Consider the following 27,297-nt stretch of genomic DNA (forward strand, 5'->3'; position numbering starts at 1 on the left):
CTGAATAATAGATACTTTTTTACCAATAATTTTGCCTGTATAATTTTTCCCATTAAAATTTCAGATAAACTAACCCTCTCATCGCCAGTTCCCTAACAAACCTTTTAAATATATCATTAGAGGTTCTTATTTACCTTAAAAATTATTTAGCCGAGGGGAGGGAGAGAAAACTATCTCAGGGAAGTTCCCCCTGCCACCACAATATTCAAAGGTAAATGGGTAATTTTTCCTACTGAATTGATGAAAATGTGTAATACTCAATCTCCTTGGCTTGGGCTAATTGTTCTTTCTGCTTCTTGAGTAATTTTATGTCATGCATGTGACCTGCAGGAAGCAGAGCGAATGCTTCAGACAGTGGACAGTGAAACTGTACATCTTCCATATGAAGGAGGAAATCTCTTACAGATTCCTGTAAAGGCCCTAAAATACAGGTATGATACAACTTACTGCTTTTTTGAAATTTGGGTTTTTTAAATCGCTTTGTATTACATGCAGTATTTATATTTTTTGCTTTAATTAAATAAACATAATTGACATATTTGAGTGAACAAATTTACATTTAAGCTTGTGACTCAGATAGGTAGCTGGGGAGGGCTTGGGGAATGGGAAAGAATTGAAGCAAATCTTGCCTTTTATGATATAGGGGCTTGTGTGTCCCTTTTTTTTTTTTTAAATAATTGCATTTTAATAATTCATTTACATAACCATCTTGAACAGATCAGATGACTCAGTTTCGACCAGCTGTTCACAGGGTGAAGAAGCTGTTTTGGTCAGTTCTTGTCTATAGAATATTTGTGTGTTACTATGCATGGCTAATGATATGAAATGTTAGGTTTCGTTTAAGTATAGTTAACTAATGGCATTAGTTGAGCAATATGTTTACCAGCTGCTTTGATTTATAAAGTTGAGGTCTAAAACTGTCTTTTGCAGATCATAATTTTTACACCTTTTTAATTATAAGTTTGCACACATAAAATAGTTTTCAGATTATTAAACTGGAACCAGAGCAATTAAAAATAATGTGCTTACTATTTGGATAAATTATCTCAGTTTTTCTCTTGCTGAGAAAGAGCCTTATTCCCCACTGTCTTACATGTTGTGGAGTCATAGCTGAAGAAAATGGGTTTGAAATACTACTGTCCTGATAAGATAGAGTTTCAAGCCTACTTTGCATAGGTATGAATAGATCCATAAGGTGCATGCTAGTGGAGAATCAGGCAGTGTCTAATCATTCCTGTAAAGGGACTGCATTTGTGGGAGGGATTGAAGAGGGGGGGAAGAGTGGCAAAAATGACTTGACTGAGGCACTGTGTGCTATCTGTATAAATACTTGTTTCGGGGTGTGGGGCATGTAAAAAGTAGATTTGAGCAACATCTAGATTATTGGCAATCTAGTAAATATCACCTGATTTCAAATGCTGGATCAGCAGGAAAAGTTGACAGTTTAGGTCTTCATACTTCATGATATAGGTCACTTCAACCTCAGTTCTTTTTATCAAATTCAGAATAATAGTGCCTTTATGCTTTCTTCCCTGATTATTTCCTGGGTACTGGTCAGAACAATTCTGATCTCTGAAAGATGTCAGCCTTTATTAAAAAAAACAAAAAGTACGACTTATTTTTATAATTCCTAAACAACCCATAATGGATTTTTGAAAGATTAAAGGAAAAGATATTTGAGAAAATGAAGTATCTAATTCATATTACAGTGGGAGGGGATCACACACTTCAGAGCTCCTGTAGGCCAAACTCATTGTATACAGCAGGGGTTCTTTGCATTCCACCCCACAACCTCTCTGTGTGCCACACTGCCATCCCCCTCTGTTGCCAGGACTCCCTGCAACTCCTCCCAATCTTCCCCATGCCAGGGGTTCTGTGTGCTCTCCATACCCCCCTTCCTCTCTCACGAGGGTCCCCCCCCATGCCAGGGGCTTTGCACCCCTTTTCCCAATGCCAGGGCCCATATCTGCCTCTCCTTCCCCCATGCTAGGGACTATGTGCTTCCCTAACCATACCATGGTCCCTCATTCTGCCCCGAACCAGGGGCTGTGTGCTCACCATCGTGCCCCATATCTCCCCCTTTCCCCCCCAACATTAGTCTGGGAGATAAGTCCGTCAGGGTGTCATCTTGTCATACTCCACTGGGAGGCTGGGTGGAGATGAGGTATGGGATTGTTATGCTAGAAGGGCATTAAAGATGGTGCAGTTGTTTGATCTATAGATAATTGCAGAGGTGCATGAAGCTATGGGTGTGTTAATCAGATGCCAGGGGCTCCGTGTGTCCCATGTTCCCCCTTTTGATTTTCTGATTCTTCCCCCAAATCAGTAGGGTTCTGGCAATTAATGCCTAGAACATTCCTTGAATTTTTGGAATTGATAGGATGCTGTGTTCAAAAGTTACTATGTTACATACAAACAGTCCTAAGCTGCTACGACATGGGAGACCACCCAGGATTTGGTGTTCTAAATTTCTGTTTAACTGCATTAGGGTGATTTTTACTTAAAATGTCACTTGTGGCTATGTAAGTGATAACAGAAGGCACTACTGATGTGAACAGTATGGGTGACAAAGTTAATGCTTTGCAAGGTATTGAGTACTAACCAAAAAGTATGTTTGTTCTTCAGCATTGATCCCTCAGTTGTAAACATATCAGACGAAATGGCCAAAACTGCACAATGGAAGGCTCTTGCCATGAATACTGAGAATGCCAAAGTAACCAGAGCTAACCTGAGGTAGCTATAATTACCCACTTACACGTTTTCTAACTGCAGTTTTGTTTGTGTTTAGCAGCTGTTGGCTGTGAAAATAGTTTGTTTTAAGAATGTATTTTCTATACCTTGAAAATATATGGGAGAATATATATTGACATCTTACTTTCAAGAGACACTTGAGATTCTGAAAACCTTCTTTTTTTGGTGATCTTTACCAAGAGGTTATACAGTAACTAGTGTCATACCTGCTATGAACCCTTTTAATTAAAATATAAAAAGAATTGTCTCTTAATTAGAAGACCTTTCCAGTTTGCTTGAGATATGTATGCTAATCTGAAAGGGACTTAGATTACGAAAAGTTTTATTGGCATGTGTTCATAAAGGATCTGAGTATCAGAAGGGCTGGGGAGCTGCAGGTGCTCAGTACGTCTGAAAATCAGACGCTAAAGCTAGTGTCCCGTCCCCAGCAAAACAGCCTCTGCGTGGCTTCCCTTTTCGCTGGCCCTATCTCCTGCACTCAGAAAGGATAGAATTAGGAATTGATGGGTGAGGTGTTGCATCATCTGTATACTCTCCATGGATTTGCCCATTGTGGAGATGGAGGGGGTGGAGAGATCCTCAGGAGGATGAATCCACTGGCTTTCTGGCTGCTTTGTGCTGCCCTAGGACCTTGTCCTGGTTTTTGCTTTCTGATTTTTTAATCCCTCCCTGTCTTCACTAACCAAAACTTGTGTCTAATTTTAAAGTTTCAGTGGAAAAAAAAGTTTGTTTATTTCAATGGAGATAAAACCATTGAAATGGTATACTGGAATGTTAGGGCTCTATGCAGCCATGAATTCTCTGTGACTGGACTTGCATGTTCCATGATGGCCAACAGCCTCTTTGTCATATGGAGTTAGTTTTCATCCCTAGGAGCAATCGCCTAATACAAACTACATTCTGAGTGATTCCTCCCAGTATTCTATTGGAGGTTCTTCCTTGGTTGGCTGAATCTCAGTCAGGCCAAAGGGAGATAAAAACCCAGCGACTGCTTAAAGGAAAAATGGGAGCTAACACAGCACACTCCATTTAGATTGCTAGTGGGAAGCATTTTAAAATTCTTTTGTGGTGTTCTGCCTCTGTCCTTGTCAGCAACTCTGTAAGGGAGTTATCCCTCTCTAGGGAGTAACTCTTCAAGTTTCATGCTCTGTAAAAGGATGACTCCTGAGAATTAATAGTTGACCATCTCTCGGGGGAGAGGAGATTACTTACACACAAACTCTCCTCTTTTTCCCCTCCGGTCTTATCTGCAGTTCCCAGGCAAACAGCTAAAATATATTTTGTTGTTGTTTACCACCACCATTATCATATCAGCTAGGACTTCATTGTGCTAGGCGCTATACAAACACAGAATAAAAAGATGCAATCTAAGTATAAGATAAGAGACAAAACATGGAGACTGACAGATAGAAGAGGGAGTATAAGGAAACAAGGAGACCAATATCAGTCAGTGCGACAGGCAGTAGGCTCAGTATACCAGCAACCTGACTATTGTCAAGTTTATTGTAGGCATGGCTTCAAAGGAGGATTTGAAGGAGAGATTTGAAGGAGGGTAATGAGGTAGCTTTGCAGGTGTTTGTAGGGAGCTCCTCCCAGATGTGAGGTGCTATCTGGGGAAAAAGAACACAGGTGCTTGTTTGAAAATTTAACAAGTGGATGATAGAGGTTGTCTTTGGCTGCTGTCAATACTGAATGAGATGACATGTTGACCATGAAGGGCTTTAAAATTGAAGACAAGTAGCTTATGTCTGATGCAGTAGAAAAGCAGGGGAGCCAATGGAGAGTTGCAAAGAGAAGGGTGACATGGTCAAAGTGATGGGCCAACAGTGTTTTAAATGGATACAAGTGGGTTAAGATTGCATTTTTCAAGGCTGGAGAAAATGATGTTGTAGTAACTGCGATGATGAGAGTAAAGATGTTTGCATGGATAGGAAATGCCACATCTTCGAGAAGTCATGCAAAAGAATCTGCAAGATTTAGATGTAGCCTGGATATGAAGACCTAGATGTGGGTCAGTTGAAGATGATGCCCAAGTTACTGGCCTCAGTGACTGGTATTATGATGATGATGTCCACAGTGGTTGAGAGGGATATAATGGGAAGGGTTTGGGGGAGAAGATTGAGCTCTGTTTTAGCCACGTTGAGTTTGAGCTGACAGCTAGATGTCCATGAGGAGACATCATACAGGCTGTAATTTTAGTTTGGGTAGAAGGAGACAGATCTGAGTCATAAGCCTACAGATGGTAGTTGAATATGTGTTTGTGGATGAGATTATCCAGAGATATGATGCAGAGGGAGAAGAAAAGGGACCAAGGACAGAGCCCTGTGAAACTCCCACAGGAAGTTAAATGGGGGACGAGGAAAATCCTCTGAAGGAGTGATTAGAGAGGTAGGAGGAAAACCAGGAGAGGACAGCCACAGAAGCCAGGTGAGGGCAAGATTTCAAGAAGAGCATGGGCTACTGTTGAAGGTGGCTGAAAGGTCAAGGAGGATGAAGATGGAGTACTGGTTCTGGCATTTGTCTAGAAGGAGGTCTTTGATCAGAATGGTTTCAGTGGAGTGCAAGAGGTGGAAGCTGGATTGGGAGAGGGTCTATAATGGAATTGGAGGAGTGGAACTCCAGACAGTAATTGCAAACAGAGTTTAGAGATGAAATGGAGATGGGGAAGTGGTGGGAGAGGCAAGCTGGGGTCCAGGATGGGTTTTTCAAGATAGGAAGGACTGAAGCATGCTTGTATTGAGGGGAAAGAGCGAGAGAAGAGTGAGAGGTTAAGGAGAAGAGTAAGGAAGGAGATGAGTCAGTGTGAGTGATATCAGGAAAGGAATGAGGTCACTGGGCAAGGGGAAGGATTAGAGGAGGAGAGCAGATAAGCTTCTCATGCTGTCGAGTATCTCTGGCAGAAATCCCATGAGGGGACTGACTTCTTCCACTACACATTCGTGTTCTCCTCCTTCAGGTTTCTTATCTTCCTAACTAAACAACTGTAATTCTCCAATTTAATTCAGCCCCACACCAACAATTCTGGTTGCCTTTTCACCATCTTAGACTCACTCCTCAAACTCTCCCCTCCCCTCCTCCTCTTTTCTCCCCCCACAGAATCTTGCCAATTTCTTCCAAGAGAAAAATAATAAAATATTATATGGCCTTCCCCTCAGCTTGTCTTGCCTTCCCCTCCTATAACTTTGTCTTCCTTCTCTCCCTGTCACAGATGCAGAATGTAAAGTTTTATACATCCAAGCATTTGATTCATTTATTTTTCCCTTTGTTGGTATCACTGGATTGGTTGGTCTGCTGCGGAACCATCTTTCTTCCCCACCAGTCCATATAGATATTTTCAGATTAATAAGGCTCTTATAGGATGTATTCTATAGTCTTTCATTCAGCTCTGTGGTGCACTCTAGGCAAGTCTGCTGCTCACCTAAAGGACTGATATTAGGAGGCTCACTCTTAATTGAGTTAATGCCTGTTCACCACATTTACACCAAAGCTCTTTGATTTTTATTTTTTCCAGTTACCCTTCTCTCAAATCTTTTGAGGAGCTAGTCTGTCTTTTTTCTTTTGGAGTCTAGACAATTCTTCTTTTCTTTAAAGATGCTATCCTCAGAGTAGTCTTACTCATGCTCACAATCCAGAACTACCAAAGCTTTCAAACTCTTACTATTCAAAGCTTTCTGGCCCTCTCGGGTAGTGGCAGATGTGAGACACTCCCTTTATTGGTCATATGTTGTTTCCCGTCAATGCCTCAATAAACTTCCAGTCAGTTCCTTGATCATGGTCAGGCAAGAAGTTCTCAGAGAAGAGATGCTTGAGATCTCCCACCATAGTCACTCTGGCACTGCTTGACAAACAGCTCTACTTTCGGGATGAGTGATTTCTTCCTTTCATCCCTGACCCTCCAATCAGCTTCCATTTAAATTAGTTTGTTTCTGTTTTTTGATTCTCCAAGCTATATGGCTCCTTTATGCAATAATTATAAAAGTGTCATTGGCCTTTTTTTTGGTGCTGTCTATTGTAATGTTTTTCTATTGTGAGATAACATTTGATGCCCAAGAATAAATATCTTGTGCAGATGGTGTCTTTAAAGAAGGAAAAATACTTATTGTACTTCTGCATCAAAGATCTCATGAGATTGTCACTCAGGCACTTGTTTACCTTTGAGTTTGATGGTCCTGTTCTTGATGTTATGGGTTTCTCCTTTTGATAGGTACAGTTCTTCATGCATCACTTCGGATGTTGTTTCACTTACATTTCAAAAGAAAATATATTAATTTTTGTGGTACGAGTTACTGCAACATCCTTTTCTTTGGCTTTGACAAATGTATTCTTGCCCAGTCTCATCCATTCAGAATGCTGCTGCAAAGATCCTTTTCCCTAGCTCATTGCTTTGACCATATCACCCCTCTCTCTGCATCCTCTCTGTTCTGCATGTGTTAGTGTGAAAATCCAGTCACTATAGAATGGCACAGTTAGCCATCTGTAGTTTTTCATATTGTAATTCAACTAGCGAGCAGGTAGAGTGGCTGTTGCTCTTGTGGGAGAAATGCACATAAAGTTAGTGCCTGAAGATACTGAATAACCAGGAAATCAAAATAAATTAGTTTTTTTTATTTAATATCTTATTACATGCAAAGTATAAAGAATTTTAAAAAAAAAAACCTTTAAAATGTAGCACAACAAATCAAATATGAAGCTAAGATTACAGACCAATTCTGTGTATCATACATAACAATAAATGAGTCAGATATCAATCCAAATAAGGACAGGCTCAAAGGAGCAGCTGTAAATTAATTAATTAATTAGTAGAATAAGAAAAGAGGCTAGCCTAAAATTCAGCAAGTGCATTAAGGACTTGTAAAGCATTGCAACTTTGCACTGTGCTCATGCCAAATCAGTTAAATCCAGAGGTGTAAATGAGGTGTTCCCTTCCAAAATCATCTCTGCGCATGCCTGGTTTCCTGATTCAGATGACTATCAAGCATACATCTCATATTTTTAATCCAAAAATCTCTGCACTTGCCAGTCTGTGTCTGTAATAAAGGAGCAGAAGAGTTAGATGTCCTGAGAATGCTCTGGCCACATTCTTACCCATAAAATTGAGAATGCTTGTTGCTAATTTTAGTTTACTCTCCTTGCTTTTCCTGAATTAATTTGAAATCAGCAGTAACTCCCTTTTCCTGCTGCATATAGGTATCTCTAAATTACAATCCCTTTCCAACTCTAGTTAAAATATTTCCAAGAAGTTTATTTTAATTGCTAAAAAAACCCAATATCTATTACAATTAGGCTGCAATAGTAATTAGGCAACTAATTAACTAATAGCAATTAGGCAACAATAATCACACAGTAAAATAATAATAGTAAAAAAAATAATTGCACAGTAACATTTTAAGAACTGTTTTGGTAAGCTTGAAAGGACTGGTCAAAAGGCAGCACATCAGAGTTATTGCATACCCGAGGTCAACTGTTCCTCCCAAAAGGAATGAGACTGGAGGAGGTTGAGAATGTACCTTGTATTGCTCATCAGGGACCCTTCCTTTCCAATTACCTGATATTTGGAACAGAATAGGTAGTAATCATGCCATCTTTTCCTGTTTCATCAAATCCTAGATTTCTCCTTTCCATTGAAAAGGGATAATTTTCCCATTGGGTAGTCTAAAGTTTAGAATATGTTTTTAGTAAATAAATGTTACAATCATCTGAGCCCATTGCATCCTCCTTCCCCGACACCGGTGGATGCTGTTTGGACTCAACCGCTGGATCCCACATGCTCAAGGCTTGCTGGGTCTGATTAGAGATTAGGCATTGTCTGTCCCTTTGTCCCTGGACACACTCTTGGGGTACAGATCCTTTGTCTAGCACCCCTCCTTAGAAATGGAACTTCACAATCCAACTGCATAGGCATAGAAACTAGTGCCAGCCCTCCCAAGCTTACTCAGTAGGCTTGCATACTCTGAGTTCCATTGAAGCTGAGGACCATACAGTTTAACCCTTTACAGTTTCCTTCCTCATGCACAATGTGACAGCGAAAGCAAGTAACACAGAGACTTTTCAAAGTAACTTCCAAACCAGTCACATTTCACTCACAGACCAAGCACAAGAGAGATACTGATTTAAGAAAAAATAAAAGTACCTGCATTCAAACCCCTGCCTCAGTTTCCTTACCACTCTGAGAGCCCTTTGGGCTTTGGTCAGTGTCTTCTAGGGAACCCAAGATCCTTCCTTTTCTTCCTGCACAGTTTGCCTTCTGGTTCTTGTTGATTATAAAAAGGCCATTGAAAAGACCCTTCTTTTATAAAGTTCCAGTTCCCCTTGCTAAATGACTGCTCTGAGCTGCTTGAAGTTCTTGTCAGGTAAACTGTTGCTTAGTTATGACCCACCTGAGAAAGGACTACTTTGGGTGGCAGCCATCTCATTGTTCATGGGGTCTTTTATTTGAATAAAAGACAGTTCAGGTGAACAACTCCTGATTGTTCTCCTTTGCTAACCCTCCGCTAGGCACAAGCATTTCTCCAGACATCTCCTGGAATCCCAATCCAATATGGAGGTTAAAAAGCAAAAGTTTAGGCACAGTACAGTTTTACAATCAAGATGGTGTTCACAAAATAAATGGAGTTTGCAGATTGATATAGATAAATGCAGACATATACTAATCCATCACAAAATGTCTGTGATATAAATGGAATTTATGACAAATGTTTCTCCCTCAACCCCCACACCTCCAAAAAACCAAAACACTTTTCCCATTTCCATATAATTAACAAAACTGAATTTCCCTGAAAATAATTATGTGATGTAGATACTATTGTTTGGTACACATTTTACTGTTGATACATTTAAATGGCCAAATACATCATTTTCTGATAGGGCATATCACAGTTCACAAGAATCTTACGGTCAGAGTTGGAATGCAAGAGCAGAATGGTATGCAAGATTTTACTTTTAGGTTTGCTGCTTTTTCAAACTAGTACTGTGTGTATGAGATTTTTATTATAAATGTATCCATCTATAAAAATCTCAAACTTTGGATGCTTGCATGCTAAAGTTTGGAAGTGCTTGGCTTAATCTTTTTGTCAGTTTTTTTGGAGACCATAAACCTTTGTCTTTGCTTTCAACAGCCCTGAGAAACCAGAAAGTGTGAAAATAAGCATGGAAGATTCACCTGTAATGAAGTATGTGGATGCTGAAACATCATTATAGAACGAAATCAAGGGGAATTATATATGTGTGTGTTTGTATATGTATATATGACTGTAGGATATCATACCATTGAATGGTGATTTCCATGTTTCTTTAAGAAGTATCACGTGGACTGCAGTTATTAGCACTGTAGATACTATACGTGTATAATGAGATGTTCATACAAGTAAGATGGGTGGTGATCACTCCTCAAATATTTATTTTATTGGAAATTTTATTTTCGTTTTTTAAATAGGAAGATTGAAATGAATGCATATTCTTTTTAGTAATCAATATGTGCATAAATGTCAAATCAGCTTTTGCTGATAATTATTGGTCCACATTACTTAGTATGTTGTAATACGTCTCTGTTGTAACTTCTTCTGCTACAGAATTTTGTTTTCAGTGCAGGCAATTACATTTGAGATTTTTTGCAGGGAAAGCACAGATTGTCAGTTTCCATAGAACAAATGTTAATGTGCCATTACATAAACTGCATATTTGACTTTTCTCCACTATATGATGATGATCTTTCTGGATTCTGTGATTCATATTTCATGGCATTGGCCTTTCAGCCATAAACTGATACGTGATGTAGTCCTTAAAATATATATAATGCTGTTCCATCCCCTTGTAAAAAAAATCTATTCTTCAAATCCTATTATATTACTCAATAGCAATACGGGTCCTCTTTAAATGTAGTTTTAATCTCAAATCAGTATTTGATATTTCTGGAACCTCAATGTTTAAGTAATGTAAAATGGATCTCTAACAGAAATAATTTAGTATGTATTTGATTTGGTTGATAACTATTTATTAGAGCTCATTACATTATAATCTTGAACTCTTAGAGAGATGTTTTCCTCTCCCTGTGCATGCATAACTTCTGTTGACATTAATGGAAGACGCCACATTCTTAGGAGACTGGAGCCTTTCCAGCATCTCTTGTCCTCATCAGAATGTCTTTTTCTTGAATCAGGCTTAATTCTTTTTTTAATTTATAAAGTATTTGACTAACTTATCAGCAGTTGGTTAGAATTCTGAAATAGCTTTATGACCAGTATTTTATGGATTACAAATTACCTTGGGTTTTGTGTTTACAGTTATGATCCTTTCCATTGTAAAGGGCATATTTGGTAGCATATTAACCTTAATTTTTAAAAAAAGTTTTATTTATTTTAATTGGTATGAATCTTAATGCTGTGTAAAATAAATCTGAAAAAGTTAATATTTGTATACTAAAGTAAATTTGATTTATTGGGGCCCTTGGACATTTAGATATTTCACTGAGAATGCAGTTGTTGTGTTCCAAGTTATTGTACTGGTATCTCCAATCCCTGCAATGTTTAGTGTGAGCATTTGTATTTGAGGAAATGTTAAAATTTTATGTAAAGATCAAAATCTTGATCACTTACCTGTTTTCACTGTTGATGTTATTTGCCTTATTCTTTGGGTTTTTTGGTGTTACTTTATTTTCTCAAATGATTTATCTAAATTTTGAGCTGCTGACAGCATTTGTTAGGCTCGTAATAGTTTTAAGTACAAACTACATATATTAAAAATAGAGGGCACTATTTTCAAAAGCACTCACCTTTGGCTTAATTCTGCTGCTCCCTTTGAAGTTAATTAGAGTTTTACCTTTGATTTTATGCTTAAACTCTCATTAATTTCAAAGGGAGCAAAGTTAAGCCAAGGCAATGTTTTTGAAAATACCACTCAACATGGAGTTGGGTGCTGTCAATTTGGGGTGAGGATAATTTTGCAATAAAACTAAAACAGTAATTGGGTGTGGTGGAAATATTACTAGTGGCATTAAAGTTATATTAAAAAGTTAAACTTTACATACATTACCATCCCCTTTAATTGTAATCATGATATAGTAAAATGGTGCTGCTGCGGTTAGGCTGAATTCAGGGGAAAAAATAAGTTTTTTGACACAAACAACAATACAAAGCAGTATGAGTAATGCTGTGGAAACTGACATCACAATAATGGCTGAAGTCTGAGCAAAATCAAATAAGGTCTGCACTATCAATTTGACTAATATTGAGTCAGACACAGTATAGGTATTGCTTCATTCCTGGGTGTTTGTATGGCCTGTTTCTTAGCCTGAAGATATGCTCCTTCAAGGAATATGTTTTTTCCTCTGGTTGAAATAAGATGTACACTAGAATTATGGCTGTCTCTCCCAAATACTCCTCAAACCTCACAAACAATGAAGTCCATGTCTGCAAGTCAACTGTTGACTGTTAAGTATCTTCTTTCTGATACAGTCAAGAAAGAGAATAAAAGCTCCTCTGCCAGTGTATGTAGCATTATCCACAGTGCATTTTTACTTACTGGTCTTCCTTTAGCATTTTATTCTTCCATGTCCACAGCTGCACAACAATTTCCAAAGACCCAAAACCGACATCACAGGTCTTGAGATTTTTAACCCTTTAATGCCAGAGTTTAGGGTCTCATGACACTGAACATTTTGCATCTGGTTTCCATTGCCAAAGGGTTAATAAGTTTTGGCTACTTTACAGGAAGTGGGTATTTTTCTATTTAAAGTAAAAATTTGAAATCCTCTTAGAATCACAGTATTCCATGGATTCTGTTGAATAATGTAAATAATTAATCAGTGCCAGAAATACCATAACTTGCAAAGTTGTTTACATTTTGTTCCAATGTTCTTGGTTAATAATGTGTTATATTCTCACTTCTTTTTAACCACTGGACATCAGAATCAGACCTGGTTTTACGTGCATAAAAACCCAGTGGTAACTTGTGTTTAAGTAATTTACTGCTTATTTTTTACTTTGTATAAATGCTTCCTTCTCTGCATTAAAAAAAAAAAAAAATCATGTATACGGTTAAAGTAAAATAGTGAACGACATAGTTTCCTGTATGTATATGTATATAATTGTTCCCTTAATAGGTATAAATGAGCAGTGATAATTACTGTACACTGATTTACCTTGGGGTAAAACGTAAAATTAAGCCAATATTTTTCCATTCTAACAGTAGAATAAAATAAACAGCCCTGCACTTTTTTAGATGCCTTGTTGCCGGGGATGGAGCTTAATGCTACTGTGTATCTGGCTGCAGAGCCACCTCAGGAAATTCCTTGTGATCCTTTTTAATTTATTTATAAAGATGTATGTTTACATAAATATAGGTCTTAATTTTGACCACTCAATTCAAATATCTCCTGAAAGGTCTCATTTACAAAGCAGTCATTTTTAAATATTAACTTTACAAAAACTCATTTTTAGTATTTTCTTATGTATTACAAGAAACACATTTCTAATTCTGTTTTAGATGTGCCCAAGTTAATTATACTTTCCTCTTTGTTTTAATGTATATGTTTTTTAAGTAAAAAATGCAAAGTGTTCCAGGTTGCCAAGTTTATCGTTACAAAACTTGTAGGACGGAATTCAGAGCACTAGTGTTTTGTTTTTTTTCAGCCAAACGTATTAACTATTTCTCTTACGTTTAATAAAACCTCTCCCAGTATCTTTCATTTCAAATGCATTTATCTGTGTAAACAGTAGTTTTCTAACATTTGCCCTTTGCAAAGGCAGATTCAAAGTGCTATCAAATATAATAAATAGGTGTAATGTAACAGAGCCTGTAGCATTATAAAGGGTTATATATTGTACATAAATTCCGTAAATGCTTAAAGTAACTTAATTGGTTCATACTGTTTTAAATTCACAAACGTAGAATTTGTAAACCATTAACACATGTGGATTCTAATTTGCTTTTGTTTCATATGATTAGTAATTTAATGTTTTAAAATTACTCCTCTAAGTCCCATCCGTTATCTAGCATAGTACTAGTGTGTGAAGGGTGGCTTGTTTATATCAACAGTAATTTATTTTATAGAAAATAAATTTAAGACTAAAACCACACAGTTTTGAGTCTATGAAAAAGTAGTGTTCGACATGCAAAACAAATTTGCCTAGTGATTTTAATTAAAAATGAATTTTATTTTGTAACTTTTTTAGTAAAATTGTCAACTATAGGAAAAACTTTTAGTTGGAATTGATATTAATCTAAAGACTTTTTCATATTGAATTTAGTACATATTGACACTTATTTGGAGTTCTTGGAGTAATGTGTCAGACATCCAGGGTTTTTCTAAATAATGACTTATTGGTAAGAGATGACATGGCATTTATAACCATATTTTTCCCTTCTGTTGTTGATACGTGATTCACATTGTTTTTCTGTGTCTTCCAGTGTTCAGCACATTTAACTGAACAAAATTTTTAATTTTAGTATTCATTATATTTGGTCACTTGAGATGTAATTACATACAGTACAATTCCAGCTTTTTATGACTGCTTTTCTAAATAAAACAGTAATGCTTTTACTTTTATAATAAAACCCAAAGCAAGTTAAACATTATTCCAAATGGAGAAACAATGTTTTAAGTTTATATAAAGTACACAAAATTCTCTGACGTCTCTAATGTAAAAGATCCAGCCTTTGTAATTTGTTTAATTGTGATTAGAAGAAAGTTATTTTTTGTAATGTTTCAAAAAGTTGGCAAAAGCAATAAAAATCTACTGAACTGAATTAAATGTTTTAATTTCTACTTCCATGCAAATATGCAAATGTCAAGTACAGGATTAATGGCACTGGTATAAAGCTACTCCAGTCTCTCTCTTGCTCTCTGGTAAGGGACAGACAGCCTTGAAAAATCATGTATTGCATTTGCTAACGTTTGCAGACATTTATGATTTATGGGATGATGTGTGCTCTATTTGTCTACACATGAAAGTTATTCTGGAATAGCTGTTCCTGAATAGCTATTATAGAATAACTCCATGTGCAGAGAGGTGCTAAGTATCTGAGCAAATGATCTGTATCTGTTGTGCTGTAAATGTGACAGAATGATTCTGTAAGTATTAAATGTATCGATCAAAACTGGATTAGGTGTGTTAAAAGGAAATAACCAAAATTTCCAACCGAATAACCAAAGACTATGGCTTCCAGGTTTCTTCTGCTTTACAGTGTAGGTTAAATTTCAATACAGTTGTTAAAAGCATGCCTCCACATACCACCACCTTCCATTATAAAGACTTATTTTAATTTTAGCCACTTTATGAGTTGGAAAACTGGTGTGGATTGAAAACCTATGTAGATGCTGAAGGGAAATAATGTTTCCCCAAGTTTGAGTTGCAGATCCTGTACCCAATAATTTCAACTCAAGGTTTTTTTTTTTTTAAACATTTGTCTCATTTTTTACGATTTGTCTTAACTGCTTGAACTAACTGTATGGAAATTTTAAAGACGGTAACGCCTGGTAGGCCCGGAGATGGCTGTATTTAAAGGCAATAAGTTGCAAGTAACAATAATTATTAGTGTTTTAGAGCGGACCCCTTTGGGGCGCAGTCCCGCTCTGCGTGGGATTTTTGTGCCTTGGTTCAGCGGGAGCGGGTCAGAGCGCTTCCAGCGGCGGGGAGCCGAGTGTCGGAGAGGGCGAGGGGCTGTGGTGGGAAGGGGACGCAGCCCTTGCTGCTCCCAACACCCTGCAGTCCCCGTGCATGCCGCCCCCGGAGCCCTGAGGCGGCCGGAGCAGACGGGGCTGCCTCCCTCCCCTTTCCGAGCTCCCGCAGTGGCAGGGCCGCTTCGCTCCTGGGCCCCACCTGGGGGAAGCCGCTGCCCCTTCTGGTTGCGGGAGGCCTTGACCCCCCTGCTTGGAGCCCCTGGCCCCAATACAGTGACCCCCATTCCACCGAGTTACTTGGCCAAGCTCCACACAAGCGTTGTTGTAACCATGGCAACAGCGGCGGCGTTTAGCCGTCTCTATGGTGCTCGCACCTTGTAGCATGGAGGACAGCGATTGGCCGGGGAACTCGGCGTCTCTGAAGGAGGAGTGATCTGATTGGCTGCGAGGCTGTTAGTTGATCAAAAACAAATTCGGGGGCTGCGGCGAGAAGAGCGGGGCCCGGGGAGCGCCGGAGCGTAGCGAACAGGGGCTTCCCCGGGGGCTAGACCCTCGCCACCTCCCGCCGCCGCGCAGTGAGTAGGCGGGAGCCCGCTGCCGGGTTGGGTAGGGTGAGGGGCTCCGGGGCCGGCCACAGGCGGGTGACGGGACCCTCGCAGCGGAGCGGGCCCCCCTCCCCCGAGAGATGTCGGGAAATAACTCACCGGCGAGAGGCTGGGCAAAGCGGCCGCCGCCGGCAGCGGGGCTGACCCGGGGTGCGGGTCTGCAGGGATCGGTGTGTCTTGGATCGCAGGGAAGGTGGCGGGTCCCAAAACAGGGAGGTCGCTGCCCCTGTCCCTGCTATTTGCGAGTCCTGGGACGGGGATCGAGGCCCCCTGAAATTGGGCTGGGGGAAGAGCCATCAGACCCAGTCCACAACTGAACACCGGGGGCAGCCTATGAAACGACAGAGACGGCGGTGAGGTCAAAGGAAAATCAGGGATCCGGAGGGGACACCCAGCAGAGAACCCCTGACAGCATCAGCTGCTTCTCCCAGGTCTCTGAGGTGTCAGACGTCTGCCCAGAGGTCTGGTAGGATGGGATGCCCCTGTCCCCGGTGATAGGGGAGGGGGCACCTGAGGGATTCCCTTCAGTTCTGAGCCCCACCTCACCAGAAATGTATTAACAAGTTTGGAGGAATGAGAGGGACTTGGAGAGTTTAAGTTTCTGTATAGCGTTTCAAACTGGGTTTGAAAAAGCAGCAGGGGAAAAAAAGCAATCTGATAACTTTTTGCAATTAACCCCTTGAGAATATGTACAAACTCAGTCTGAACAGTCTAAAAAAATAAAGTAACATCAGCAAACTCAAGGGAAGATATCTCCGAGGTGAGGCAGACCAGCTAATAGAAGATAACACTGCTAAAATAGAGATTCCATAATACTTTTACCTTCTAAACACAGTCTAGTTATGTAGTTCTGCCCCCGTCCGACCCCAAATCCCCATTGTGGAAATTGAAAAGGGACCAAATCATTGATGCTTTAATTTACCATCATAATTTCCAAAACCGGCCAGTCACCAACAGCATTCCCCAAAAGGTCTGTCTAATAGTTAAAGCACAGAAAATGGATTTAAGAGAGTTGGATTGTTATCTCTTCTCTGTCACAGACTTGCTCTATAACTTTCTCCAACCACTTAACCTCTTTGTATCTGTTGCCACATCTGTAAGCAGTGGTTTACCAGGATAGACTCAGGCAGGATCTGGGTCTTGAGCTGGATAAATGTGCACATAAACCCACAGTGCTTGGATTGAATTATTTGTATGGAGGGACACTGTCAAAGAATGTTGGATTCCACCATAGGAACTGGGGAGATTGCTTTGGAAGAGCAGAGAACCAGCAGTGCCATGAGCATATTGATTTGTTATGGGAAATCTAGGCCTGTTTAGGCTTAGTCCTTAGCTGGATTTAAAATTAAAAAGGTTATAGAGCAGTTTTTAAACTAAGGGCTGGGGGAAAGCCGACAGCTGCGGAGGAGCATGTGGTTTGGACAGAGGCATCCCATAGGGAAGGATCTATTAATGGAGATTCTCTATGTCCCTGTAAGGAGGAGAGGGTGGAAGATGATAAAATACAGGTAGGATCTGATGAGAAACGGTCAAATGAAAAAAGTCCCATTCAGTTACATCATGTAATGGCAGACAGCTAAAAAGTGACAAGTTTTTAAAGTGCTTATATACAAATGCTAAAGTCTAAATAATAAGATGGGTGAACTAGAGTGCCTCATATTAAATGAGAATATTGATACAATAGGCATCACAGAAACTTGGTGGAATGAGGATAATCAATGGGACACAGTAATACCAGGTACAAAATATATCAGAAGGACAGAACAGGTCGTGCTGGTGGGGGAGTGCCACTATATGTGAAAGAAAGCGTAGAATCAAATGAAGTAAAAATCTTAAATGAACCAAAGCGTACCATAGAATCTCTATGGATAGTAATTCTATGCTCTGATAATAAGAATATAGCCGTAGGGGTATATTACCGACCAACTGACCAGGATGGCGATAGTGACTCTGCAATGCTCAGGAGATTAGAGAGGCTATTAAAATAAAAAACTCATAATAATGGGGGATTTCAAGTATCCCCACACTGACTGGGTACATGTCACCTCAGAACGGGATGCAGAGATAAAGTTTCTTGACACCTTAAATGACTGCTTCTCGGAGCAGCTAGTCCTGAAACCCACCAGAGGAGAGGCAATTCTTGATTTAGTCCTAAGTGGAGCACAGAATCTGGACCGCTTGGTAATAGTGACTATAATATAATTAAATTTAACATTCCTGTGGCGGGGAAAACATCACAGCAGACCAACATGGTAGCATTTAATTTCAGAAAATGGAACTACACAAAAATGAGGAATTCATTTAAACAGAAATTAAATGGCACGGCGCAAAAAGTGAAATCCCTGCAAGCTGCATGGAAACTTCTTAAAGGCACCATAATAGAGGCTTAACTTAAATGTATACCCCAAATTAAAAAACGTAGTAAGAGAACCAAAAAGGTACCACTGTGGCTAAACAACAAAGTAAAAAATGCAGTGAGAGACAAAAAGGCAGCCTTTAAAACGTGGAAGTTAAATCTAGTGAGGAAAATAGAAAGGAGCATAAACTCTGGCAAATGAAGTGTAAAAAGTGTAAAAATTGGAAGGCCAAAAAAGAATTTGAAGAACAGCTAGCCAAAGACTTAAAAAAGTAATAGCAAAAACATTTTTAAGTACATCAGAAGCAGGAAGCCTGCTAAACAACCAGTGGGGCCACTGAACGATCAAGATGCTAAAGGAGCTTTCAAGGATGATAAGGCCATTGCGGAGAAACTAAATGAATTCTTTGTATCGGTCTTCACTACTGAGGATGTGAGGGAGATTCCCCAACCCGAGCCATTCTTTTTAGGTGACAGATCTGAGCAACTGTCCCAGATTGAGGTGTCATTAGAGGAGATTTTGGAACAAATTGATAAGCTAAACAGTAATAAGTCACCAGGTCCAGATGGTATTCACCCAAGAGTTCTGAAGGAACTTAAATGTTAAATTGCAGAACTACTAACTCTAGTGTGTAACCTATAATTTAAATCAGCTTCTGTACCAATGACTGCAGGATAGCTAATGTGATGCCAATTTTTTAAAAGAGCTCCAGAGGTGATCCCAGGAATTACAGGCCAGTAAGCCTGACTTCAGTACCAGGCAAACCGGTTGAAACTATAGTAAAGAACAGAATTGTCAGACACATAGATGAACATAATTTGTTGGGGAAGAGTCAACATGGTTTTTATAAAGGGAAATCATGCCTCACAATCTACTAGAATTCTTTGAGGGGTCAACAAGAATGTGGACAAGGGGGATCCAGTGCAGTGTACTTAGATTTTCAGAAATCCTTTAACAAGGTCCCTCACCAAAGGCTCTTAAGCAAAGTAAGCTGTCATGGGATAAGAGGGAAGGTCCTCTCATGGATCGGTAACTATTTTAAAGATAGGAAACAAAGGGTAGGAATAAATGGTCAGCTTTCAGAATGGAGAGAGGTAAATAGTGGTGTCCCCCCCAGGGGTCTGAAATGGGACCAGTCCTATTCAACATATTCATAAATGATCTGGAAAAAGGGGTAAACAGTGAGGTGGCAAAATTTGCAGATGATACAAAACTACTCAAGATTGTTAAGTCCCAGGCAGACTGTGAAGAGTTACAAAAGGATCTCTCAAAACTGGGTGACTGGGCAACAAAATGGAAGATGAAATTCAGTGTTGATAAATGCAAAGTAATGTACATTGGAAAACATAATCCCAACTATACATATAAAGTGATGGGGTCTAAATTAGCTGTTACCACTCAAGAAAGAGATCTTGGAGTCATTGTGGATAGTTATCTGAAAACATCCACTCAATGTGCAGCGACAGTCAAAAAAGTGAACAGAATGTTGGGAATCATTAAGAAAAGGTTTCAGAGTAGCAGCCGTGTTAGTCTGTATTCGCAAAAAGAACAGGAGTACTTGTGGCACCTTAGAGACTAACCAATTTATTTGAGCGTAAGCTTTCGTGACCTACAGCTCACTTCATCGGATGCATCTGAAAGCTTATGCTTATGCTCATGCTCAAATAAATTGGTTAGTCTCTAAGGTGTCACAAGTACTCCTTTTCTTTTTATTAAGAAAGGGATAGATAATAAGACAGAAAATATCATATTGCCTCTATACAAATCCGCGTTACGCCCACATCTTGAATACTGCATGGAGATGTGTTTGCCCCATCTCAAAAAAGATATATTAGAATTGGAAAGGGTTCAGAAAAGGGCAACAAAAATTATTAGAGGTATGGAATGGCTTCTGTATGAGGAGAGATTAATAAGACTGAAACTTTTCAGCTTGGAAAGGAGACAACTAAGGGGAGATATGATTGAATTCTATAAAATCATGACTGGTGCAGAGAAAGTAAATAAGGAAGTGTTATTTACTCCTTCTCATAACACAAGAACTGGGGGTCACCAAATGAAATTAATGGCAGCAGGTTTAAAACAAACAAAAGGAAGTCTTTTTTTCACACAACGCACAGTCAATCTGTGGAGCTCTTTGCCAGAGGATGTTGTGAAGGCCAAGTCTATAACAGGGTTCAAAAAAGAACTATATAAGTCCATGGAGGATAGATCCATCAATGGCTATTGGCAAGGATGGTGTCCCTAGCCTCTGTTTGCCAGAAGCTGGGAATGGGCGACAGGGGATGGATCACTTTATTACCTGTTCTGTTCATTCCCTCTGGGGCACCTGACATTGGCCAGTGTTAGAAGACAGGATACTGGGCTAGATAGACCTTTAGTCTGACCCAGTAGGGCTGCTCTTATGTTCTTATGTTAATACTTCCATATCTCACAGGAGTGTTGTGAGACTTCAGCAATGTTTGTAAAACACTTTGGAGACTTCTGACCAAAGAAGTGCTAAGTGTTGTTTATTAGTATCAGGTTTGCTCTAATATACAATATCAAAACAACTCTAAATAAATGATTAATCCAAATTAAATATTAATACAATTATACCTGCTGATCTGTAAAAATACTTGACGTAAATGAATGTGAAGACTTCTAGATTGATACAGTTTGCAAAACTCATTGAAAATAGATGAGTTGCTCTTGAAGAATGCCTAAATGTATACATGAGCTTGGCAAACATTGTCCACAGGGCCCACAGTTTAACTTTCTTTCTCTGGGTATTGTAGAAGAAGTGGCCCCAACCATTCTAACTGGAAAAGAAGCAGAGAGCTCAGAGTTGCAGAGCAGTATCTTTGATACTTCCCATGTCAGGGTTCATCCTTTTTTTCTAACCTTTGGGCATTATATTGGTATATAGCTAGTTTGTTACTTTTTAAAAAAAGTATATTGATTGCTATACATTTAAAATGCCAACCATACCATCACTTTGTCTTTTTGTTTGCATTTAATAACTAATTCAAAGTTAAGGTTCTTTTGTTTACTAGCTTGTCACTGTGATAATTCATATTGTCAAAGCTCTGTGATGCCTACCCCGTGGTGCATGCCATCTGTTAATATAAAAGGAAAATATGTACATGTATCAGGTTGTCAAGGAAGAAAAATAAATCCTTTTGTGATAAATATTAGCTATAGGAGATGGCAGAAAAAATAATCTGTCCTGTATATTTTGAAGTAGTGACTTACTGACAGGCAGCCATGACCACAAAAGAAAAATAAAAGCAATGAAATAACAAAGGCAAATAAATAAGCGACTCTCAGGACTTTCTCAAATCAGCTGTTCAGTTCTCTTCTAATTTCCACTCCTTCCTGTCCTTGGGCCCAATCCTGTAAAGTCCGACAACCTCCTGACATACGCTGACCACGCTCATCTAGTAGGATTGGGCCTGTACATTTATTGCCAAGGTTCATATCTCTGTGAACTGGGCAGAAAGCTGGACTTTTATTCAGAGCTGAATTGGGCATTCCCTTAATGAGATCTACCTTTTTTGTAGTCCCTGACTTTCTGACACTCTCAATTTAAAAATTTGTATGTTGCAGTGAACACATTGCTATACGTATGTTACTAAAAACATCTTGGATTCTCTTTCCAGAACCTCACCCACCTCCTCCTGTAATAGACCTATAACTTCTGACTGAATTACTGAAGTCCTCATACCATGATTTAAAGACTTAAAGTTACAGAGAATCTGCCGTTTACTCTAGTTTAAACCAGCAAGTGACCTGTGCCCCATGGTGCAGAGGAAAGCGACCTCTCCTCCATGGTCTCTGCCAATCTGACCTGGGGGAAAATTCTTTCCCAACCCAAAATATGGTGATCAGTTAGACCCTTAAACATGTTGCAAAACTCACCAGCCAGACAGCTGGGAAATAATTTTCTGTAGTAACTTAGAGCCCTCCCTATCTAGCGCCCCATCTCCATCCATTGGGGATATTTGCTACTAGTAGTCGAAGATGGGCCATATGCCATTGTAGGCAATCTCAACATACCACCCCCTCTATAAATTTATAAAGCTCAGTCTTGAAGCCAGTTAGATTTTTTTGCCCCCACTGGTCCCCTTGGAAGACTGTTCTAGGACTTCACTCCTCTGATGGTAAGAAACATTCATTTAATTTCAAGCCTAAACTTGTTGATGGCCAGTTTATATCCATTTATTCTTGTGGTAACATTGGCACATAACTTAAATAATTATTCTCCTTCCCTGGTATTTATCCCTTTGATTTATATCTAGAGAGCAGTCATATCTTCTCTCAGCCTTCTTTTTGTCAGGCTAAACAAGCCAAGCTCCTTGTGTCTCCTCTCATAAGGTTTACCTCATCCTAGTAGCCATTCTCTGCATCTGTTCCAGTTTGAATTCATCTTTCTTAAGTTTCTGGGAGACCAGAACTGCACACACTATTCCAGATGAGGTTTCAGCAGTGGCTTGCATAATGGCAATAACACTTCACAATCTCTTCTGGAAATACCTCACCTGATGCATCCTAGGATTGCATTAGCCTTTTTCACGTCTGCATCTCATTGGTGGCTCATAGTCATCCTGTGATCAGCCAATACACCCAGGTCCTTCGCCTCCTCTGTCACTTCCAACTGTTTATAGCGGTTTATAGCAAAAATTGTTGTTGTTAGTCCCTAAGTGCATCACTTTGTACTATTAAATTTCATTCTATTTCATTAAAAATCCTTGCTATAGGGCTTGCAATTTCACGTTCCAGTTCCTTTAATATTCGTGGATGGGGATTATCCAGGCCCCTCCCAATTTGGTCCATTAAACTGTTTGAGTTTGACTTCCACCTCAGATGTGGTTATTTCTACTTCTGTAGCCTCATGTCCATTAGCCACCCTGCCACTACCCGTAAACTCCTCATTACCCTTATCAAAAACTGAGGCAAAGTATTCATTTAGGTATTGGGCCATACCTAGATTATCTTTAATCTCCACCCCATCCTCAGTGCTTAGCGGTCCCACTTCTTCTTTCCTTGTTTTCTTTTTATTTATTTGGTTATATAATCTTTTACTGTTGTTTTTAATTTCCTTTGCAAGGTCCAACTTTGCTTTGCTTTTGGCAGTTCTCACTTTTCCTCTGCACTTTCTGACCTCCAAGAGGTAGCTTTCCTTGCTGATTCTTCCAGTCTTCAGTTACTTGTAGGCTTTCTGCTTTCTCTTAATAACCTGTTTGAGATGTATGTATGTCCACTTTGGCCTGCAACCCTTCACTGAGAACTGTTTTCCCCTTGTTTGAGATCCAAGCTTCAGATAGCTTCTGCAACTTTGCCTAAAAATAGTTCTAAGCCTCCTCCACATTCAGACGCTTGAGTTCTTCAGTCCAATCAACAACCTTAGCTAATTCCCTTAAGTTTTTAAAGACTGTGCTTTTGGAATCAAGGACCCTTGTTGCAGACCTGTTTTTGTTTCCTTCCGTTTAGTTTAACCTGGATTAATTCATAATTACTCCAGGATAATGTACATGCGCAGCTTCCACATCAAGTCATTTTCATTGTTTCTTCCATTCTTGGGCCACTACCACTGCTGCCTCTGAAGCTGTCATAGCCTCCCTCTCATTTGTAAGGTTTTCGTATCACTCATAAAGGCTAAAAGTGAGGGTGAAATCCTGGTCCCAATGGGAGTTTTGCCATTGACTTCAGTTGGGCCAGGATTTCACCCCTAGATTTTTTTTGAGAGAGAGAGTTTAGAATCTGTAGAAACTGATGGCACTAGCTTTGGAAAACTTCCTACTCTCGTTGGCAAGTTGATATTTTTTCTAGTCTTGACTATGTCATTATGGCATAGCACAGTGGTTTCCAAACTTTTAGTAAGGCCAACGACCAACTGCATTTTGTCTTTTTTTGTGACCCATCATTACATATACACACCCCCAGCCCCAGCCCCACAACCCTAATCCCGGCCCAGTGGGAGGGGCGGTGGCCCAGTGAAAGGGGGTTGGAGAATGAGCTCATCCTGCAGCAGTGAGTGCTGTCCTGTGGGGCTGGTCTTGGCTCCCTTTTCCAGGAGTTGCAACCTGGCTCATGGGGTCACAGCACCACTCAGGTTTGGCCCAACCACCCTATCATCATGCGGAGGAGCAGCCAGTCTAACTTGCAGTGGTGCCGCAACCCTGTGTGCCCGGTCGTAATACCTGGAGTTGGAGAGCCAATCCCAATCCCGCAGGACAGGCGCCACCACTGTAGGGTGAGCTTGGTTTCCAACTGCCTTCATCTACCTCCCCCAGCATCACTTAGCACAGCAGGGTCCACAACAGGGGGGGCCTCGTGGCACTACCATAATGTAAACAGCCAAATCCACAGCAAGAAATAATAATATGCTGGAGGAGGGAACAAGCCAGTAAAAATGGATGGTGGTAGCAAGTTACTTGGGATCCCTCTTCGTCCTCTCTATCCTCTTACCAAAAAACAGGTGTTTAGGAGCCAGGACTTACTTATCTTGTCTTTTATGTCCTGTATTTTAAGGGATGTCCTCTGTTTAAAACCTAGTGTCTCAGGTTGGTCATACAGTGCATCTATTCTTTTTCACACCTTGGTTTCTCAAGTTGGTTCTACTGTGTGCTATTACTTGCTGTCATTATAGCACAATTGTATTTTGTCGTCCACTTTATTTTTAAGGGAATGAGATGTTAATTCTGCAGTATTGATGTTTTACAATGCCTGATCAAGACAAAAAGGTGAAGAGCACAGAAAAAGGAACCGATAAAAAACCTCAAGGGATCACTGCAAGGTATAGTATCTGATAATGGTTTAGTTTGTTTGAACCTCAACAGTGACTTTCTGGAATTTGTACCATTTGCCAAAGTTAAATACTCTATACACATGGCAACTGTTACTCTGGTCAGAGAGTTTATTTAGACCTTTGGTGATTTCAGGCCTTCTGGAGAAACAAATCAATGGTTATGAAACTTCTGTATGCAAAAATAAAACAATAGACTACTAAGGCAATGCCAGAGAATTGCCTTTTCTCTCACCAATGTTGATCACACAAATTGACCTTGTTTATATTGAGCAGACTACTTGTTGACATGGTTATAAATAACTTTGTCTAATGAGTTATTAATAGATACATTATTATGTTTTATCCTAGGGATTACTCTGATCTTAAAAGACTTCGGTCTCTTTTAAATGTCCAGTCAAGCAAACAGCAGGTATTTTTAGTAGTCATTATTCAACATGCTGAACAGTTGTATGATCATGCAAAATAATAATTGTGGTAGTCAGTGTGAATTTTGTGCATTGTGAGAAATAGTCAAAGAAGTTTTAGTGAGCTCATGTGCAGTTCAATTCACTAGAAACTTTTATTTTTTTGGCAATAGCAGAGTTTTTCTCTAGGAAAAATCCCATTTACACAGTGTAAAGGAATTAAATCAATCAGCTTTTTATGCTGGTATGTCATATTCATTTTTTTAAAAAGCAGCAAAGTTATCTTCATTTGTTTTGCTGTGTCAGCATATCTAGCAGAGTTTATGCAGTGACAGTTTTATTTAAAGTTAAACAGTTTACCAACTTTGTCTTTTTCCACACCCTTTGATAATGTCATGAGGAAGTAGTCCCCATTTTCAGCAAGAGGCAGGTTAATTATAACATGATGAAAGGAAGTGAAGGATGCAAAACCACAAGTAAACAATTCCATCATGTATAAATAGTGTTTAGAGAATGAAAACTTGAGGTTAAAACTATGTCAAGAAAATTGATTACACTGGTAGTTATCTGCTTATAAGTTTTCTAGTGTTTGTAGCAAAGTCCTCTTTCCCCCCACTCCCTGTTGGGACTTCTCTCTACCGTTTGAAAAAATATATATATTTTTTAAATTGGGAAAATCATATTAATCCCTACTTCAAGTGAATCCACCTAATTGTGGGTGTTACTCTGGGTCTAGCTGGATGGCCCATTTCTCTTGTTCTACATTCTATTCAACATGATTTTCATGGGATTGACTGCTGTGGCATGGCTGAAAGTACTGACATTTTGGAGGCAGTGCTGAGAAATCCATCCAAAGCCCAATGTAGCTTGATATGTAACATAGCAAGGAGCATCCTTACTGCTTGTAAATCCATTGCCAATGCTGTACAAAGGTATGGAGAATTGATCCAGAGAATTCTTTGTAACATACAGGGCTATGTATTTGCTTTACTGAGGCTGAAGTTTGCAAGCTATGAGGCAGCTAGCTGCATCTCTCAGATTTCTAAAATGTGAAAAATTACTCTCCAGGATACTATCACAATGGATAGCAATGGTTGGAGGGAGTGTTGTGTGTGGATACACTGCACCTGTTTACACAAATCAAGCTAGTAGGTGTAGACATCCTTACAGTAACTAAGGGTGGAAGAAAGAAAAGGAGTACTAGTTGCACCCTAAAGCCTAACCAATTTATTTGAGCATAAGCTTTCGTGAGCTACAGCTCACTTCATCAGATGCATTCAGTGGAAAATACAGTGAGGAGATTTATATACGCACAGAACATGAAAAAATGGATGTTATCATACACACTGTAAGGAGAGTGATCACTTAAGATGAGCTATTACCAGCAGGAGAGCTGGGGGCGGGGGGAGGAACCTTTTGTAGTGATAATCAAGGTGGGCCATTTCCAGCAGTTAACAGGAACGTCTGAGGAGCAGTGGGGGGTGGGAGTGGGGAAATAAACATGGGGAAATAGTTTTACTTTGTGTAATGACACATCCACTCCCAGTCTCTATTCAAGCCTAAGTTAATTGTATGCAGCTTGCAAATTAATTCCAATTCAGCCGTCTCTCCTTGGAGTCTGTTTTTGAAGTTTTTTTGTTGAAGTATTGCCACTTTTAGGTCTGTAATCGAGTGACCAGAGAGATTGAAGTGTTCTCCGACTGGTTTATGAATGTTATAATTCTTGACATCTGATTTGTGTCCATTTATTCTTTTACGTAGAGACTGTCCACTTTGA

The 27,297-nt window shown here is 39.5% G+C and overlaps 2 protein-coding genes across 11 annotated transcripts in view; both read left to right on the top strand.

Moving 5' to 3' along the window:
• Positions 1-14,493, top strand: part of SLC4A7 (solute carrier family 4 member 7) — a 160,741-nt gene extending 146,248 nt beyond the window's left edge. For 8 of the 9 annotated variants that reach the window (XM_043540905.1, XM_037890402.2, XM_037890399.2 and 5 more), the window contains 3 exons: positions 331-431; positions 2,626-2,733; positions 9,867-14,493. In XM_043540905.1, the coding sequence (XP_043396840.1) occupies positions 331-431; positions 2,626-2,733; positions 9,867-9,948 (291 nt within the window). In that variant the 3' untranslated portion in view covers positions 9,949-14,493. Of the gene's footprint in view, positions 1-330; positions 432-717; positions 770-2,625; positions 2,734-9,866 lie in introns of all 9 variants that reach the window. The other variant, XR_005224001.2, reaches the window with a different exon arrangement.
• A 1,322-nt stretch (positions 14,494-15,815) lies between these two features.
• The window catches only part of NEK10 (NIMA related kinase 10), a 171,286-nt gene continuing 159,804 nt past the window's right edge, over positions 15,816-27,297 (top strand). For both annotated transcript variants that reach the window (XM_043540909.1, XM_043540908.1), the window contains exons 1-3: positions 15,816-15,942; positions 24,993-25,104; positions 25,465-25,525. In XM_043540909.1, the coding sequence (XP_043396844.1) occupies positions 25,031-25,104; positions 25,465-25,525 (135 nt within the window). In that variant the 5' untranslated portion in view covers positions 15,816-15,942; positions 24,993-25,030. The remainder of the gene's footprint in view (positions 15,943-24,992; positions 25,105-25,464; positions 25,526-27,297) is intronic.

The sequence above is a fragment of the Chelonia mydas genome, chromosome 2 (assembly GCF_015237465.2).
Source record: "Chelonia mydas isolate rCheMyd1 chromosome 2, rCheMyd1.pri.v2, whole genome shotgun sequence".
NCBI classification, from domain to species: Eukaryota; Metazoa; Chordata; order Testudines; family Cheloniidae; genus Chelonia; species Chelonia mydas.